The sequence below is a fragment of the Pyxicephalus adspersus genome, chromosome 6 (assembly GCF_032062135.1).
Source record: "Pyxicephalus adspersus chromosome 6, UCB_Pads_2.0, whole genome shotgun sequence".
In the NCBI taxonomy this organism is placed as follows: domain Eukaryota; kingdom Metazoa; phylum Chordata; class Amphibia; order Anura; family Pyxicephalidae; genus Pyxicephalus; species Pyxicephalus adspersus.
Window position 1 is genome coordinate 16,389,691 of NC_092863.1, and position 18,285 is coordinate 16,407,975.

General features: G+C 38.2%; 1 protein-coding gene and 1 long non-coding RNA gene across 5 annotated transcripts in view; one reads left to right on the forward strand and one right to left on the reverse strand.

Annotated features, from left to right (window-relative positions):
• Positions 1-17,899, reverse strand: part of LOC140333239 (uncharacterized) — a 67,368-nt gene extending 49,469 nt beyond the window's left edge. For 2 of the 4 annotated variants that reach the window (XR_011921309.1, XR_011921308.1), the window contains exon 1: positions 17,805-17,899. This is a non-coding gene — a long non-coding RNA (uncharacterized lncRNA). Of the gene's footprint in view, positions 1-9,483; positions 9,700-17,804 lie in introns of those variants that run through there. The other 2 variants (XR_011921307.1, XR_011921306.1) reach the window with 1 other exon arrangement.
• On the forward strand, positions 4,994-11,058 carry LOC140333237 (keratin, type I cytoskeletal 19-like). The gene is made up of 8 exons (XM_072414775.1): positions 4,994-6,029; positions 7,192-7,274; positions 7,714-7,870; positions 8,321-8,482; positions 8,964-9,089; positions 9,506-9,726; positions 10,198-10,265; positions 10,851-11,058. Exons 1-8 carry the CDS (start codon positions 5,373-5,375, stop codon positions 10,868-10,870), a joined length of 1,494 nt encoding a protein of 497 aa, XP_072270876.1. The 5' UTR covers positions 4,994-5,372; the 3' UTR covers positions 10,871-11,058.
• Positions 17,900-18,285: the final 386 nt, after the last annotated feature.

Below are 18,285 nucleotides of genomic sequence, written 5' to 3' on the forward strand. Positions count from 1 at the left end.
TTTCCCCACCATCCACAAATCAGTCCTAGGCCCGACTTCTGGTTGGCTTGGACCAGGCCCATGTACGGGAAGCAATGCATCCTGTATTACATGACAATGGGTAAAATTAACAGGTGACCCAAAATCAGAGAAACCTTTCTTGCATAAAAGTGGAACAGTGGAACCCTGCTGCAAAATTTAGACTTCCTTTCTCCCCCAGAATTTTAAATAATGGTTCAAAATGTATGGGTAGTTTTCAATAATCTGTGTATTTAACCACCAATAGTGGTGGTCAACTTGCTTGATGTAGGGGGCTTCAAGTGCAGCCTCTGACATTATCAAAAGTCTGCACATAATATGCAGTATGCGTAATAATTAAATGGTCAGAGACCCGATATACTACTGTAGATGTTCAGATACTGTGGGCATGCCATAAGTGTAGTTGGAGACTGGGCATGTGCAGTATGAACCTGTTAGATACTGGGGACATACAAGAGAGGAGAGATCAGATATTACAGTCAGCACTCCCTACCTTTTCTCTTTTACAAATTTCTAACTGATTTTGGTCACTTTTTACCCACCTACAGCTGTGGTCATGTAATGTGTCCATAAAGAATCCTCACTACTGATTACAGGAGATAGAATCTTATTTCAGGTTTCCATATCACTACTTGTGTGACCTTAACACTTCCTACGGGCAGGGTCCTTTCAGGTTCTAGAAGAAGGCACAATGGCAGGTATATGAACACTAAGGGACTGTAGGTGACTGGCCAGCACATTTCCAGTGCTGGACTGTCGGTCTCATTCACCCAGAAACAGAACAGGCAAGGGAACCGGAATGTGGATTTATTTTGAAATTTCAATAAGAGATGGGTTGTAGGGGTGTGCAAGGGAGGGGGGGAAATATTTGTTTGGAGATGGGCTTTAAAAATCCACTGTCATTGGCGATCAGGATTTTCCCCACAGAATAGGTGACACCATGTTTTGTAGACTGAATGTGTCTCATGCATGCATGGATTATTGGAGGGCTGTCCAATTATCTGGGGTCCAGTTTCATAGACCACTGACACATTGGAGTCACTTTGCATGGGTAATGGTGAGACTAGACATTCTCTTTATTTTATATGCTATGATCAATCCCACCTATTCTGATTACACAGCTTTGTTCGTACTTGGCTGGGAAAGTTGAACTTCACAGTGGTTATGATGTGGTCATGGTCATATCCTCCCACTGTTCAGTTGTCCCCTTTTTGAGTATACAAACTCTAGTTAATAGTTTTTGTATTTAGGAAGCTAAGACTAAATTTTAGAGACCTGGTATTACTGGAAGCAATTCCTAGAAATGCCAGAATCAAGGTGCCACTTGCACCCATTCAAGCTTGTTCGGCTCCCTTTTAGTAGGATCATCATATTGACATTTTCTCAACATGCATGAAATTTCTCAACTTTCCTGTTGAAATTTCCAATGCCCTATGCCCCTCTCCCCTCTCTCCTCCACTTTCTCTTGTTTTTTCATCCTCTTTTTCTAGTCTCCTTGTTTTGTGGTTCTTTTTAATGAATTGTAATGCTATCTTATGGTGATTCTGTATGCTGCATTTCCTACTTTTAGAATGAAGAATGTTTAAACAAATCTACCGGCACCATATTTCATATTCGTCAAAGCACACCATCTATTATAAAATGCTGCAGGAAAAGTGCAGAAAAAGTAAAGAAATATAAAAGCATACAAAAAATTTAGCTAAAGAGAGCAGTTTATTAAATATCTTTCTTCACTGTTCCTAAGCAAGGAAAACAGTAACTTCTTAGGGCCCAAGTACTAAAGGGCCACCACAGCTCTCACCTTGTAGGTTTGCCACCAAGGGTTTATAGTACACAGTAATAGGGTCCTGTACCCCTAACACTTACTCTTTACTATAATGATGATAGCAATGTTGTACCTTACCCTAAATATTACCAAAAATTGACAATGGTATTGATTGTGTAGGGAGGTTAGACTGTGAGCCCCTTGAAGGACAGATAGTGACATGATTATGGATTTTGTAAAAAGCACTGTGCAGTATGGTAGTGTTATATAGACACAGGTTATTAATATTGGCATGGTATATATATATATATATATATTATTATTATTTATTTTAGACCTAATCACACCATACCTGGATCACGTCTTTAAGCTATGCAGGCAGATCATGACTGGTGAGAGGGTTCAGTAGGGTTTGGTACATCTGAAAACATCAGACCGGGTGCTAGCAGTGCACTACCACTAAGGAGAAGTTATAACAAAAAAATAATAAAATGCTTTTATGTGTGGATTCAGTAGTATAGAATAATGGACTTCCAGACAGGTAACTTTTTTACATTGAAATCCTACATGCTAAGCATCTATATTTGAAAAAACTGAAATAGAAATAATGAAAAGGGCAATCTAAGTGTAATACGGCTAGAGAAGAAAGGTCCGTATCAGTGTTTCTCAACCAGAGTTCTTCCCGGGGTTGCTAGGGGTTCTTTAAGCAATCATAAAATTTGAGCCTTTCGGGTCAGTTTAAGTGACATCAGTATTCTATTTGGGTATCTGTAAGAGTGGCATTGTTCTCTCTGCCCAACAATGCAAATGCAAGAGGCATTTATATTCCTTTGACCACCAGGCTAGTGCACCACAAACTGGACATACCATAAATATTAGCATGGGTTCCCTGAGACCCCAAAATTATTCCAAGGGTTCCTCCATATTAAAATGTTTGAGAAAGTCAGCTCTAGATGATGCTGGACATCCTGCAGTCAGAGATGAGATGGACTTTCTGATGGATAAGATTTTCTGTAGATTTTATTACACTCCACGAGAATCAATCTAGCCTACTTTTTCTTGCATTGAAATAACTTTTGAAATAATTTCTAAATAAATAAGACTTAATATAGTCTCAGGGAAACCCCTGCTAAAAATTATACCTAAAGGGCCTGATACATTAGAATGATCAAAAAGTGGTAAATGCTACAATAACAATGACATATACCCAGAATAAATCATTTTCCAACATCTTCTTGCTTCTTGTGATATATTTCCAGTATTTGGTATATCAAATACAAATATTAATATTTGTAGGCAGAATAAAAATGCAGAATTTAAAAATTAGTAAGAAGACTCGAACCCTCACAATGGTGTCCAATAGAAGAGGTGCCATTTTGTATTTGCCAATTGGTAACCAGTGGGAGAATTACCTGTTTATTCTGGGGGGTCACTGCTCCTTACACTGGAAGATCTATCCACCACCGCAGCCTCTGAATAGGAAAAACTGACTATTATAGGGCACAAATGTACCCAGGTAAGGATGTCTGTGGGCAAGAACTGGCTGGCTAGTGAGCGTAGTTCATGCTGGAATGGGCAAGTCTGATACCCTGGATGAGATAGACTAAATTCATCAATCGAACACAAGTAATAATTATATAATTGTAACTAAATTATTGAAACACTAACTAAAACTGAAATGTAAATTCTAAGCCTACTGTTTTACACAACAATTTTTGGAATATATAACAAATTCATGTGATTCATCCAATACTGCTGAGTTGTATGGCTGACATCCATGAGATGGATGACAACATTTTTATTAAGCCAGTAATTGTTCAGAATCTGAGGTCACTGCCACACCTCTTGCCTGTTATGGACTACCAACTTGAGATATTATTGTTCTTTAAGCCCAGTACCTACCACTCCCAATCATTTACAAAGCAAGTACTTCTACTAGATGTAGTACCTGTAGAAAGCTTGCAATACACTTTGCAGTTTATTTGTACAATCTCAAATTAGATCTATAAAACCTATGTAAAAACATACCTAATAAATTAAATTGGTATCCCTTCAAACATGTGCTGCATTTGCAATTTGCTTTTACATCGACGTACAAAAATGTGGAGCAGATTGTAACATGTATGGTCCTCTAACACGCAATTAAACTAAAGGGTGTTTGCTTAGAAGAGAATATTTTAGGTAGTTGGATCTTGTTTTTGCAAAAGTTGACAAAAGCTGCAGTCATTAAATCAACCCTGCCTGAACCAGTGAAAGGCACATTATCCAAATGTAACTTCTTATATTAGAAGAACATCCAGAAAGATTGGATAAATGAGAAAATTATAAGATTATCACACTTAATAACAGCCAGGAGGCATTTATGAGACTGTGAGTCTCATTCATTCCTATAATCCATTTAGAGTAACATAACTGCGATATACTTAGAGAAAAGCTTCCATAAAGTATTCACTCTGAATTGTCAAAGCAGAGTTTTTTCCTACTGGACATACCAACTCATCGTCCTCCAAGTCAATGGCCTATGGGTCATACTTGAAATTGCTTGTTCCAGAGAAGGCCATTCAACTGGTATAGAGGCTTCTCTCCTAGTTGGGTTGAGGTCATTGCACACCTTTTGTGGGTACTATAAATTGTTTCTAATTTTACTGTTGGATGTTATATTTATTTTATTTATGAAGAATAGAAAACAAATAAAATATCATTTTGGGGTGAACTGAATGTCTATTACTCGTACAAGAGTGTCTATATGTGCCCAAGTAACAGTATGTCTTTGAAGAACACAGACACAGAAAAAACAGAAAAGGTATCATTTGTCTTTTTTTAATGTCTTTCAAGGTCTCCCATGAGCAAGGAGAATTGCTGTGTACAAATGATTGAACTCAACAATAACAAGTATTACGCAAAATATTTAGTTCCCTCAATTTGAAGAAATAAAACTTTTATAAAAAGATTTTTTATATGAAAGTACTCTTCTCTTTTAGGTTCATTTGGCTGATGGCATTAAACTTTTGCAAAGATCACATTACTATAATAGAATCAATTCACATGATTGTCTTAGAACATGGAAATAGTGCATTTAGGACCATTTTTAGTCTGTGGGTAACCCTATTGTCTGCTGTGCCTTCATTACCAGTGTCATGTTGCACAGTTGCAGTAGACGTGATGTTAACATCTTCACTGTACCTATTCCCCTCGGCTGATTTAGTAATGTGGGTGGATTTTGATTCCTGGGGAGAGTTCATTGAGATGTCATTGTGTGATACACCAGAGCCAATACATGCAGGCATCCTCCCAGTCTAAATTATAGGTTTGGGAAGATAAACAAAAGAAAAAAAAATCTGTTTGAAAAGTTGTGTGTCAACAGTATCCAAGATAAAAAAAAAACACATGTCCAATCAATTCATTATTGGCAGATATGTCATTCTTGGCAGCCACGTAGTGAATATTAATTAGGTTTTGAAAGTTGACACCCATGAAAAAAGGATTTAAAAAGAGACCAGTGGGGTTCAGAATACACCACTGCAGTACTAGAACAGGCTGTGTTAGACACCAATAAGCTTTGGCTTAGGATCATTTAGAATTTGCAGTGATGGCTTTCTCCTCTTCAACATCCTACAGGACATCTACTGGTTCCCTTGGTGGTGCCAAAGGTGCAGGGTCTAGGAACTCTGTATCTTTTTCCAAACAATCTTACAATAGAGGAGGGGGAGCTTATGGTGGCAATGCAGATTTCTGTCAGGCTGGTGATTTAGGTGCTGGTTTTGACGGTGGTTTTGTACAGTCTGCATATGGTGGTGGTGCTGGCTATGGTGCAGGAGCTGGATTTGGTGGAGGAGCAGGATCCGGATATGGTGGAGGAGTAGGTTCTGGTTTTGGTGGAGGAGTAGGTTCTGGTTTTGGTGGAGGAGCAGGTTCTGGTTTTGGTGGAGGACTTGGTTCTGGTTTTGGTGGAGGAGTTGGTTCTGGTTTTGGTGGAGGAGTTGGTTCTGGTTTTGGTGGTGCTGCTGGATTTGGTGGTGGATATGGAGGTGGATATAGCGAAGGCCTCCTTGCTGTCAATGAGAAGCAAACCATGCAAAACCTAAATGACCGTCTGGCCAACTATTTGGACAAAGTACGTGCCTTGGAGGAGTCCAATGCTGAACTGGAGAAAAAGATTCGGGAATGGTATGAAAAGCAAAGCCCCGTTAGCACAACTGCTGATTACAGTCAATATTTTAAGGTCATTGAGGATCTTCGCAAGAAGGTAAATCTTTCAATTTACATTTTAAGCATATGTGGATAGACCCTTAAGGATCTAATGTAATGTACATGTATTTTTGGATGTAACTATCTATAAATGATCAACATAGTTCTTTTGCCATTCTTCTGCTGTGTATCAAGCATAGTATTGTATAATAACTTGCTTCCTTTAATGACTTTAGGCCATGTGAACAAGATTGCTTCTCATGTTTGTCCTACACAGGTCTAAAAGAGGACCAGCTCCAAACATAAAGATGTATGGTTAACCAGTCTTAGTAATGTCTAATTCCAAGTTGCAGAAAATATAAAAAATAACTTCTCAGCCAACACTGTTTTATGATATAATTATTACTTTAAATCTTATTGTTCTGGGCAAGTAACAACAGCTTTAGTTTTCATCAGCACACAAAAAGAATATATTATAAAGACATATAATATATACATATAATATACAAATAGATAAAAAGATATATAGATAGATAGATAGATGGATAGATAGAAAACAGAACCCTTAGCTACAAAAAGTGATAAAGTATCAGTGGTTCCCAGTTGCCATCTGACCTAATTAAGTAATAATAAATTATGTAAGAATGTTGGTTTAACTCATGACTGTTAGTCTTTCTTTACAAGCATGCAAAGCTTTCTACATCCTTGAGATTACAAACGTTCTTTTGGCCTAATTTACGTACCAGTTTATAGGCCTGTAAAAATGCAGTAAGGTCTGTAAAAGAATACTGGAAAACTATAAAAAGTCATAAAGAATACTAAAGAGCTTGGCTGAAAAAACATGCCCTAAGGGTATGGATTTAAACATGACATACTCTATACCTATATACCTATACCTATATACTTAAAATAACACATGTAATTAAATATATATATATATATATATATATATATATATATATATATGTTTATATATTTTTGGGCTATTATCTATACCTATAATAATAAATTCAGAAAAGAAATCTAGAAACATTACTTTATTTTCCAAATTTATTGGAGAATGGACACTGTAGTCTTTTAAATTTAGAACAAAATTTAGAATTTAGAAACCTTTTTACCAGCTAATCTAAAATCAGCTTTGATTGTCCTAAATAATCTAAGCCAAATAAAAATAATATGATTGGCCCAGCTAACATTTTTTATGTGGCTCTGATTTACAGATTGCTGATGCCACCAGAGAAAACAACAAAGTGATCCTGGAGATTGATAACACCAGACTCACCACCGATGACTTCAGAATTAAGTAAGTGCCAGAATTAAATGTACTAATGTTACAATACTTAAGCTTGAGAGACAAAAAGCTTTGTACACCCTATGTACAAGTTCAGCTTTTTAGGTGTGGCAGCGCATAAAGATTATTTTGTCCCTTGCAGCCAAAAATAATGCCGATGGAATCTGGTTGGCTTAAACATGCCCTGGATTTGTGCATGGCTTGGGTTTTAGATATTCCTACCCATATGTACATGTTTCAGCAACTTTTTTTGCATTTTAAAGAGTGGGAACTCCTCATAGTGGCAACAGCAAGTATGCAAAGATCTAACAATACAGTCCCTCGAAGAAGTTGAAATATGGTTGAGCTCCCCAGGATCTATCTAAGAATGAGCTGCATTATATCTATGAATTTATATATATTCTGATTTCTTTAATTATTATCATTATTTACAAGACTTCTATTTTCCTAGGTATGAAAATGAATTGGCTCTTCGCCAGAGTGTGGAGGCTGACATCAATGGCCTGCGCAGAGTCCAGGATGATCTGACTCTAGCTAAGTCCGACCTGGAAAGCCAGATTGAGAGTCTTACCGAGGAACTGGCTTACCTGAAGAAGAACCACGAAGAGGTTAGAAGTCTGGGGCTTCCTGGGCTCAGGAATTGGAAATAAAACCCAGCGTATTGCTTGTAGATTTATAAAACCCTTAAAACTCTTATAGCACTTTTAGTTTAAATCAGCCAAACAGATTTTCTTCTGGACGTAGCCATTATCACAGAATAGAATATCACGGAAAACCTGTCCCCTGCCAGCATGCTGTGGAAAAAGACTCTTTCTTTCTCTGTCCAAGCAGTGGTCTCCTTGCAAAGGAGAGCTCTAGCTTTGACAAAAGAGACAAAGAGACTACTGCTTTCACACGAAGAGCAAGTGATCTTATGCAGCATGTTTTCAACGGAACAGATTTTTTATTAAGGGTGTTTCTGTTTTATAAAGAACTGTAAAACACACCTTTTGTTTTGAATAATCTGGAATTTTAAATCAATGCTTAATCCAGACTGAATGTATTTGTCATTTTTTTAGGAAATGAAGGGATTACAAGGCCAAACCAGTGGATCAGTTAATGTGGAGATGAATGCAGCTCCAGGTAATGATCTTAGCAAGATCCTGGCTAACATGAGAGATGAATATGAAAGGCTGTCTGAGAAATACCGTCAGGAAGCTGAAGCTCAATTCCAGGCTCAGGTAAGTGTAACTAACTAAAAACACTTTAACTGAATAAAATGATCTCCTTTTGTTGATGTAAGGCCATCATTTCTAAACTTTGGCCAACTATCAGATGTATTGGCATCTTCACAACTTTTTTTCAGATGTCTACTATTACAATAGAGCTTTAGTAGGACACACCCCTGAAGAGCCACCCCTTGGTCCTCTTTTAAATTAAGTGAGGGTCAGCATCATAATTTTATTTGAAGTAAGCCCAGACCAATATTGATTGAATCACTGGGGCAATCCTGGGCCATCATCACCACTATCCTGGGCCAACAGTACACATGGGGCACAAAAAAACTAGAGTTGGTCTTTAAAATATTGTGTTCTACATATACCTGCACTGGTATCTGAGATTACTGTGAACATATTACCCCACAAAGCAAATAGCTTCTTACAGTTACAAAGCTCCTCTTCCTTTTTGGGTATTCTCACATGGTAAAATTGTTTGTTTCAGTCCAAAGAACTGCAGGCACAGATCGTTACTGGAGGTCAAGAGGTCCAGACATCCAAAACAGAAATCACAAACCTGAAGCACACACTCCAGGGCTTGGAGATAGAACTACAGTCTCAGCTCAGTATGGTATGTATATACTTATACTTCATCCAATCTCTATTTACAGAACCAAGAATCATAAATTACATGTTTGATTTTAGATACTACTAGTATATTTCACCAATTTTATATATGCTTACAAAGATACGAATAGTCATATGATGGTGCGACATTGCAAAATCATTGGCTGGTTTCTTGTCTTTCTTTCATAACATCAATCCCGTCAATCCCATTTCCTAAATCTGATTATAATAAAACCAAGCTATAATATTCCTCTAAACTACTAGGCCCCCAGAAGTCATATGATTTGAAATATCTTTTTTGTTATCTATATTAAATGGCAATGTAGTCAACAATAATTCTTAGATAAGTTTTACGTCTAAAATATTCAGCCAGTGGCCCCAACCTGACCATAACGAACCTTTTTTTCCTGTTCAACACAGAAAGCAGCTTTAGAATCATCTTTGGCTGATACAGAAGGCCGATACTGTGCACAGCTTGCTCAGATCCAGGATCTCATAGCAAAGGTAGAACAAGAGCTTGCAGATCTCCGAAACCAACTGGAAATGCAGACCAGTGAATACAAAATGCTTCTGGATGTCAAGTCCCGTCTTGAACAGGAGATCGCCAAGTACAGAGAACTGCTGGATGGACAAGATATGAAGTGAGTTGGTGGGCCAAGGATTACTGGTTTCAAAACATAGAACGGTAAAAGTCTTATATATAACACAAACCTTTTTGGTTATGTGCCCACATGGGCTTGAACTCCAACTAGCTCTAAGTGTAGGCACCACTGGAGTTTTTTGCCCATCAGAAGTAGTGTGTCTTTACACCAGTCCATGTTCCAATAATGAAAGTGTCACTCCTACATCTGGATTGATTAATTATCTGTCTAATTTATGGAAAATCAGTTGATGAAGGTAACTGAGTCATTTGGCTTTTAGTTGCCCCAGTGCTTAAGTATAGCTTTAAATTCTGGTAGAGATAAGCCAAAAGAATACGACATTCACATGGATGTGATAGTTGATGATAATTCAGGTGAAATATCATCAATGACCCGCATATTGTGGAGATTTAGTTTATTAATTTCAATAATTTTGTATAAATATTTAACCAACCTTATTTGTTTGCCCAGAATACCAACTGGTACTAGTTCTTCCAGTACTACAAGGACTACCACATCATCATCATCTTCTTCCACAAGTAAGTGAAAATATATTTTATGTAAAGCAGCTCTGCCTAAATTAGAGGTTTCGGAATATTTCTTGTTAATTCATGAAGAGCTGAGAATAAGTTAGAATAACGCACAGCTTTTAAAAAAATGGAGTGTCCACTTACTATGGCTGAAACCCGCTCACCACCACCACCTCTTCGCACCTATTAAATTTAGCTAATAAGTACCTGTGAAACATTAGGTTAGAATTTGTTTACTTGCAACCCTGTTTTTATTACTGGGTATGATGCCACCATTTTTCTCGGTAACTAATAAAGACCAGAAACACTCCAGTTGATTGCAAGATCATCTTGCAAAATTTCTGCACTCTACCCAGGAGGAAACCCATAGCCTTGGCACCCAGGGTAGAAGGAAGTGGTAAGGTGGTAGGGTAAAGATAATTCCAACTTTACAGAATGGTTGTCTGGTTTGAATAATTGAAGGTCTGCTTTAAAATTTGGTGATGTCTAGCTTAAAGCACACAGTTGAGGTTTCAATGAACTGCAAATAGTCTCCATCTTTATATATATATTTTTTTGTATATTTAGGGACTAAATTTTAATCTTTTCTTACAGCAACTACAAGAAACCGCTAAGCCGAAAAACTTATACTCAACAACTTTTGCAGCTGTGGCACTACAATACTGCCTGTTTTGTACTGCATCTTACCTGTCTCCTGACCATTTTCAGTTTCCCTGTAAAGTTCCTTGATGTAGAAGATTCATTAGATGGTGTTTCTCTGATTTCTTTGGTGTTCAATAAACTTTACGTCTTTTGCAATGTATCCCTGTTTTGTGTATTTATCACAGATTTACCATTAAATACGGTGTAATATGGTATATACCAAAATCACTAAGGATGGTTCCGATGTTCATGGGCCCATAAGAATATGAGGCCCAAACATGACTGCTAGTTCTCCAAATGACATATGTCATCAGAAGAATTATTCCTTGCTTCTCTCCCTTGTTGCTCTTTCTTCCTTATTGTTTCCCATTGAGTCTAAAGTATAGACCATATGGAAGATTAATTATATAGCCATCAAAATTGTTATACTACACTATTTTAGGTGCATGTATTTGATGGTATAGTTATAGAGTTGTTCCTATCACAGTATTTCCATCATGTAACTTTTCACCTTTTCAGCATAAAAGGGAAGTATATGAAATGCCATGACATCCAGACCTAAAAAAAGCAACCTCCACATTGGATGAGCATATTGGCATCATTGGTCACCTCCTGTCTAAATGTCTTTATGGGACAGGATGGCCAAGCAGTCCAAGGCCCTGCTTTCAGGTCGGAGTCTCCCCTGGAGGCGTGGGTTTGAACCCCTCTTCTGACAGGTTTTTAGCTCCTTCTTTCTAGATCCTTGGGTTATTCATCATGCCCATCCCGGTTCCTATGATTAAAAAAAAATAATTGTCTGTGGTTGACATATAGGGCTCCATAGCTCAGGGGTTAGGGCACTGGTCTTCTAAGCCAGGGGTTTAAATTTTGTTGGGGCCTGATGGTAAATATCTCTTAGTTTGCTACTCAAATTGACGTAACCATACCTCTCCAACAGGAATCTACCCTTTTATGTCTTTGTGAAGTGCGTTAGTTAGGAAATCTTAGAATATCCTGACTTTCTAGAGCTCTTGGATTAGGTAACTGTCGTCTAGAAACACACACAGAGTTTTTAACATTAGTTCTGTGTTGAATGAAAAGTGCCCTTGCATTTCAACCTAAGTCTCTTGCTCAAGGACTCTTTCTATTGCAGTTTCTCCTTCATGTAACTTTCAAATCTTGCTGGGGCCTGATGGTAAGCTTCTCTTAGCTTGATACTCAAAGAGGTCTCTAGGCTTGTCCAACAGATATTTAACCTTATACGTCTAGCAAGTGCCTTTGTTGCAAGGTGGTAATGCAGTAGCACAGAGGTATAAACTGCAAAGTGACTAAAGCTGGGTAAACACGTGCAATAATTGTTGTTGGAAAGGTTCTTTCCAACATAACATACAGCACCGTTCTGCTCTATGGAGAGGGGAGAGGAAGAACGACAGAGTGTCACCCTGCTGCGCGCTCTCCCACTTCACTTTCATTACGATCGTTCGTCGTTCAACGTCCGTGAATCTGCCAGGACGGTTGTTGGATGACGGGCGCTGTACACACGCCAGGTTCATGTCAGATATCGGCCGAGAAGCATTGGACATGTGTAGGTAGTCTAAAGCTGCGTACACACTTCCAATTTTTATCGTTGGAAATGAACGACGAACGAACGACGATAATGCACTCCCTCAGTAAACAAAAGCTACAGCACAATAAAAGAAAAAAATCACTCTGGACTGTGCCAAACAACCAACTCCTGTAGGCACTAGCCTTTTTCTGGAAAGCTCCTAGTCCCATAAGTAAATAAATATGGACAGAATTATGGACTGTATATTTTTATTATTAGAAATAGGGGTAAATAAACTAGTAGGTGTAATCCACACGCATAAAATTTAGGGACCTTTATATGAAAAATTCAGGAAGATGCAGTTTGCTTGAATTTACCATTAGAGTTTGTCTACTGGCCTTTTTATCACATTTTTTTCACACTGAAACTCATTTTGACATATACAGCATAAAACCAGGGAACGTGATAATTAGTGTTAGTTGAATAGCTCACTATTCGATTCGTCAGCTATTCGCTCGAATAGAGCAAAATTATTCGGTTGGTCGAATGTCAAAGTCGAACACCATTAAAGTCAATGGGGGAAAAAATTCAGGTTTTTTTCAGCACTGTGTAGAGCTTCTACAGCCTTCAAACAGATGTAAAAAAATACATTATAAAAGGATACATGCAAAGACACATTGTAAAAAGATACATTGTAAAAGGATAAATAAAAAGATACATTATAAAAAGATACATAACACTATTCCATCCCCCTGTCGTTTCTAACGATAATTATTGGACGTGTGTATGCAGCTTTAGTCTACACGGACTGTTTCCCCAGCGTTTAACCTGAAGCTTTTAAAGCCCATGTTTGAAGTTCCCATGCATTCCAATGGGCTAATCTACATGCTTGCAATGTTTAAAAAATTAAAATGCTGTATAAACGCGGGAAAACGCTTCCACTGAACTCAATAGAGGCTTTTTCAAGCGTTTTTAAGCTTTCATGAAAGCTTCACTGAAAACAATGGGGTTTTTATAAACATTTTTAGCATGACTTTGGAATCTGGAAGCCCCCTTTAATAAGGAGACTCCCAGATCTCCACCACCCCACCCTGGGGAATGAGTACAGGGGTACATAAAACCCCTTACTCATTCCCTGAAAGGGTTAAAATATATGTTAAAAATAGGACGAGGCTATCCCAGGTTATCCCAATGACAGGAGGATTTCCAGTGTTGCAATGAACACAGCCCTGGAAATCCTCCTGACAGTGAGGGATGGCAGGGCACTAGGGGTTAAATGAGGGCAAGCCTCTCTATTCACCGCTAGTGCTCTGGCTGAGGTTTTACATTTCTCAGCCATTCAGCACTAGATATAAATGGGGAGACTTGTGCCCATTCATCCCTAGTGCTCTGTGATTGGCTGAGAAATAGGAAACCCTGATGACAGCTCAAGCATCATCAGGATTTCCCTTTCCTCAGCCAATCAGGCAGCAGAGCAGTCAGCGGAGCTTTACTATGCTGATAGGTCTGCTCCCCTGATTACTCCCACAGCCTAGAGGAGCTTTGACATGTATTACAGATACAGAACACATGTCACAGCTCTGTGGTGCAAATAAAAAAAAAAGTTGTTGTAAAAAAAATTTCGTTTATTATTATTTTTTCTGGGTTTAATATATGCTAAAGCAGTCTGACATAAAAAAATAGTTTCCCAGCATGCATTTCTTTCTATTGCCTTTCATAGCAGTCAGATATGTTATTATGTACTTACAAACAGAGTTTTTACATATTTCTTTTTTTTTATATGCAAAATTCAACAAACACTAAACATACCGACCAAATAGTTAGCTGCTTTTTTAGTTAAAAAAAGTTGGTTGGCTTTCTCAGTTGCTTATCCAGAACAAGCATGCAGCAAATAAAATTAGAATTGCTTGGGACCAGCAGCATGGTAGCAAGGCAATGGGCATTGGGCAGCAATGGCCGTCTACTTTTTTCTGAGGAAATGTGGATGTTGCTATTGCCAATTCTTTAATTTGCAAATGCTAGTTGCTTTGCTGTTTCTGACCCAAAACAAGTTTCAGGTACGGACTTCAGCTTTACTCTTGATCTCTACTCTTTCAAGCAAAGAGCTCTTAACAGGTGATCTTAAACTGCTAGCAGGCGATGTGTGCATGTGTGTGTGGGGAGTTTTTGGTATAAAGAAAAATATGATTGCCTTTCATTCATATCTGCATAAAAAGTGTCTGTCTACTCACTTTTTTTTTTATTACAGTGGATCCAGAAAATCATCAATTCTCCCTTGATTGAAAACTGGTTGAAGAATATTGAGTATTGAATAATTATACTGCCTTTCATCACTTTATATTCAACGTATTTGTGCTGCAATCTGTTTGATGCTTAGGACTGCAAGGCAATAAAATGGAATACTGACTCTGCTCAATGCAGTACAAATCTATATGACCGTCGGTCCTCTGTTGCTTCAGCCAAAGCACAACTAATAACAAATGTTTAAAAAAAGGCCCAGCCTTTAAAAGATTTTCAGTACAAAAAATGATTTTATTAAATGTCTAATCTTGTGTTTTTCAACCAAGGTTCCATGGAATTGTCACGCAAGGGGAGACAGGACCACTAGGGGGCACTACAGCTTGCACGGAAGTGGTGTGAGCCCTGAGAAGGACCAAGGAGTGTAAGCAGTAACCAGGTCTTCTCCAGAGCCCGCAGAGAGGTTGCGGTCCTTGGGCACACCAGGGTCAGCAGGATGATGCATGGTATCAAATCACAAACATGAAGAATAGTCGAGGAAGACCGGGGTCAAGGCAGGCAGCAAGCAAGAGAAGTCAGGTAACAAGCAAGGGGTCAAAAACCAGGGATCCAGGAGACAGACACCAGTGACACGGGCCACCGCGGACACTGGGAACACAGGAGACACTGCAAGCAGCAGGAGGTACAGGTGATGCAGGGATATCAGGAACACTAGAACAGCACAGAGAAGTTGGTTGGTAACCAACAGACTGGACAACGAGGGGTTAACGCAGGAGCTGGACACAGTAAACACTGAATTAACCAACGGGTGTACAGGAACTAGCGCAAAAGAACTAGGAGCTCGGCACTAGTGGAGACACGTTGCATGAACACTGAGTGCTGTGTCTGAGCTAGTTAAATAGCTGTAGCTAAAGCTTGCTAGCGTAGGCACGCCCAGAATAAAGCTACGTACACACTTCCAATTATTATCGTCGGAAAACGAACGACGAACGTTCCTGCACGATATATATGAACGATCGTATAGCACCGATCCTGCACATAGATGTAACGACACGATCGTTCGTAGATATTGTACACACACTAGATACGATCGTTTAAGCGATAGAGGAACTATGTGCACGACAGGAAAGTGAACGGACGTTCGTTCATCACGCATGCTCTGAACATGGACAATCAACGAACGACCGTACACATGAACGATGTTCAACGATCGTCGCCCAATCCGATCCGCCGGTCCGGTCGTTCGTTTCCAACAATTTTCCTCGTTCGTCGGTGTCGTTGGTTACTTTTTTACGAACGATTTTTTGCCCAATCGATCGTTCGTCGTTCGATTGGAACGATAAAAATTGGAAGTGTGTACGCACCTTAAGAACTGCCCGCATACGCAGGAAAGAGGCGTCTGCGTTTTAATGAGGTAGAGGTAGATGTGACCTCTTCCTCATTAAAATCTTGGGGTTACTCCAAAAATTGTATTAAAAATAAAGAATCGGAGAGACAGAGGGCAAAGTATTGATGATAAATTTCTCAGAATACAATACAGGTTTCAAACGGTGCATAAATTATTAGTACAATATTAATTATGGTATTATTTGGCCAAATCCAAATATTGGCCCTAGACAATAGGTTGCTAACTGTATCAAGCAAAAGCTGTTTATATTTGGCAATCCCGTAAATACAGTAATCATAAAAAGAGATCACCGAGTCACAAGTGTACGACTGTAATACCCGACGCGTTTTGCTCATCATAGGCTTCAATGAGAAGGGGCTATAAACAACAAATATATACAAAATATACTTAAATCAATGCTATGGTATAGCGTTCTGTATATATAAACAACAAATATCAAATATATGCAGGATATACATGAATCTATACCATGGTATAACAGTGCGTGTATAGCACATAGTAAGAACAAGATAGTAATTGTAGTATACATATATAAAATATACAATTATATTATAATTTATATAAAATATAAAATAAAATATGAACTATATGAATATCATTTTCCATAATAATGTTATGTAGCAGCTGTATAATGGTAGATATAAATGTGTGACAATAGAATATTTGAATAGGTGGGTCATTAGGATAGAATAGAATTGAAGGGCTTCTTGGTATTGTTAGCAATAATGATATAGAGGTAAAAAATGTTAGTGCTCAAAGTGTTACTGGGCACAAAGTAGAATGCCATGCATACTAATATTTATATTGTGTATAATAATTAATTTAAATATGCACTTGCATGATCCAGATATTGAAAAAATATTCAAGATTGGTAGGTTTTTCCCCGGATTGGATTTGGAGTCCTCCAAATAATTCTTGGGTTTATTTAAGCAATGAGCAGTTTGTGCCTCTCAGGTCAGTTTAAGTCTTTTTGGCTACCTGTAATGATATTTCTTACAATGGCCAGCAATGTAGGAGGCATTCTTCTCAATGACCACCATGCTAATGTACTGGGAGCTGTGTATATAATAATTACAGAAGGAGTTCCCTGAAGACCTGAAGGTTATTTCAAGGGTTCCCCATGTTAAAAAAGTTGAGAAAGTTTTATCTAATTTGCATGATTTTGCCTAGCATAAGAGTGGATTTCCTTTTACAGTGAAAAGAAGTTTTGTATTTCTCTGACACACAAAATGTATAAGTTGTGGTTCTGCATAAACGTCAAGTTATTTTCTTTCCTACCTGTAGGGGGAGCTATAACAATACAAATGAATTGTGTTCTGCAGATATTTGTTAATTCCTGCACTGTGATGTGAGTTGCTTGGAATGTGGGAACTTCAGCTTTCAAATGAACTTTTAACTACCCCAGTCAAAGGATTTGCAAGACATTTATTAGATCTGAATGCTTTCATTTTGCCTACTTCGGAGGGAGGGAGATGCCCTTTATAAAAATGTATACATTAACAGAAATGAGTTTGTTAACTCAAGAAGGAAAAGCCATAAATCTTCTGTGATGACCCTTGTAAAAAAAATCTAATGCATTAGACTGCGCATATAATTTAAACAACATTCTGAATGTTTGCTGCATTCATGTGCTATCAGGTCAAAATAAAAATGGGAAAATTCAGGTAACGTTGCATTGCTCACATTGCATATCTATCAGTTTTAATAAATGAGATAGAAGACTAAGGCTACGTACACATTCAATGGTTCTCGTCCGATAATCAGCTCAGGGGAATATTGAACAAGAAACTTGCGTGTATACAGTGCTCATCGTCTTCCAAACGACTATCTTGGTTAATCCACGGACGATGGACGCCGAACGATCGTAATGCAAGTGAAGGGGAGAGAGTGCAGCGAGGTGCCGCTCCGTTGTTCTCCCCCTCCCTGCTGCACAGTAGAACAGTGCTGCATGTACTTGTCCTTGGAAAGAATTGCACTGACAATTATTTTACGTGTACATGTGTACGTAGCCTAAATCTAGCACAAAGTATGTAGGTGGAGACAATTATTGTTTCCCAGTGAAAGTAACTGATTCCAATTTTTGGATTCAGTGTACACCGCTCATTTACTTTCATTGCATGGCATTTGTGAAGTGGCCATCACTGCCATTTGGGGGGTTGCGATAGTGGTTTATCCAATCAGCAGAGAATCATGTATTGTTTGTAAAACAGGATTTA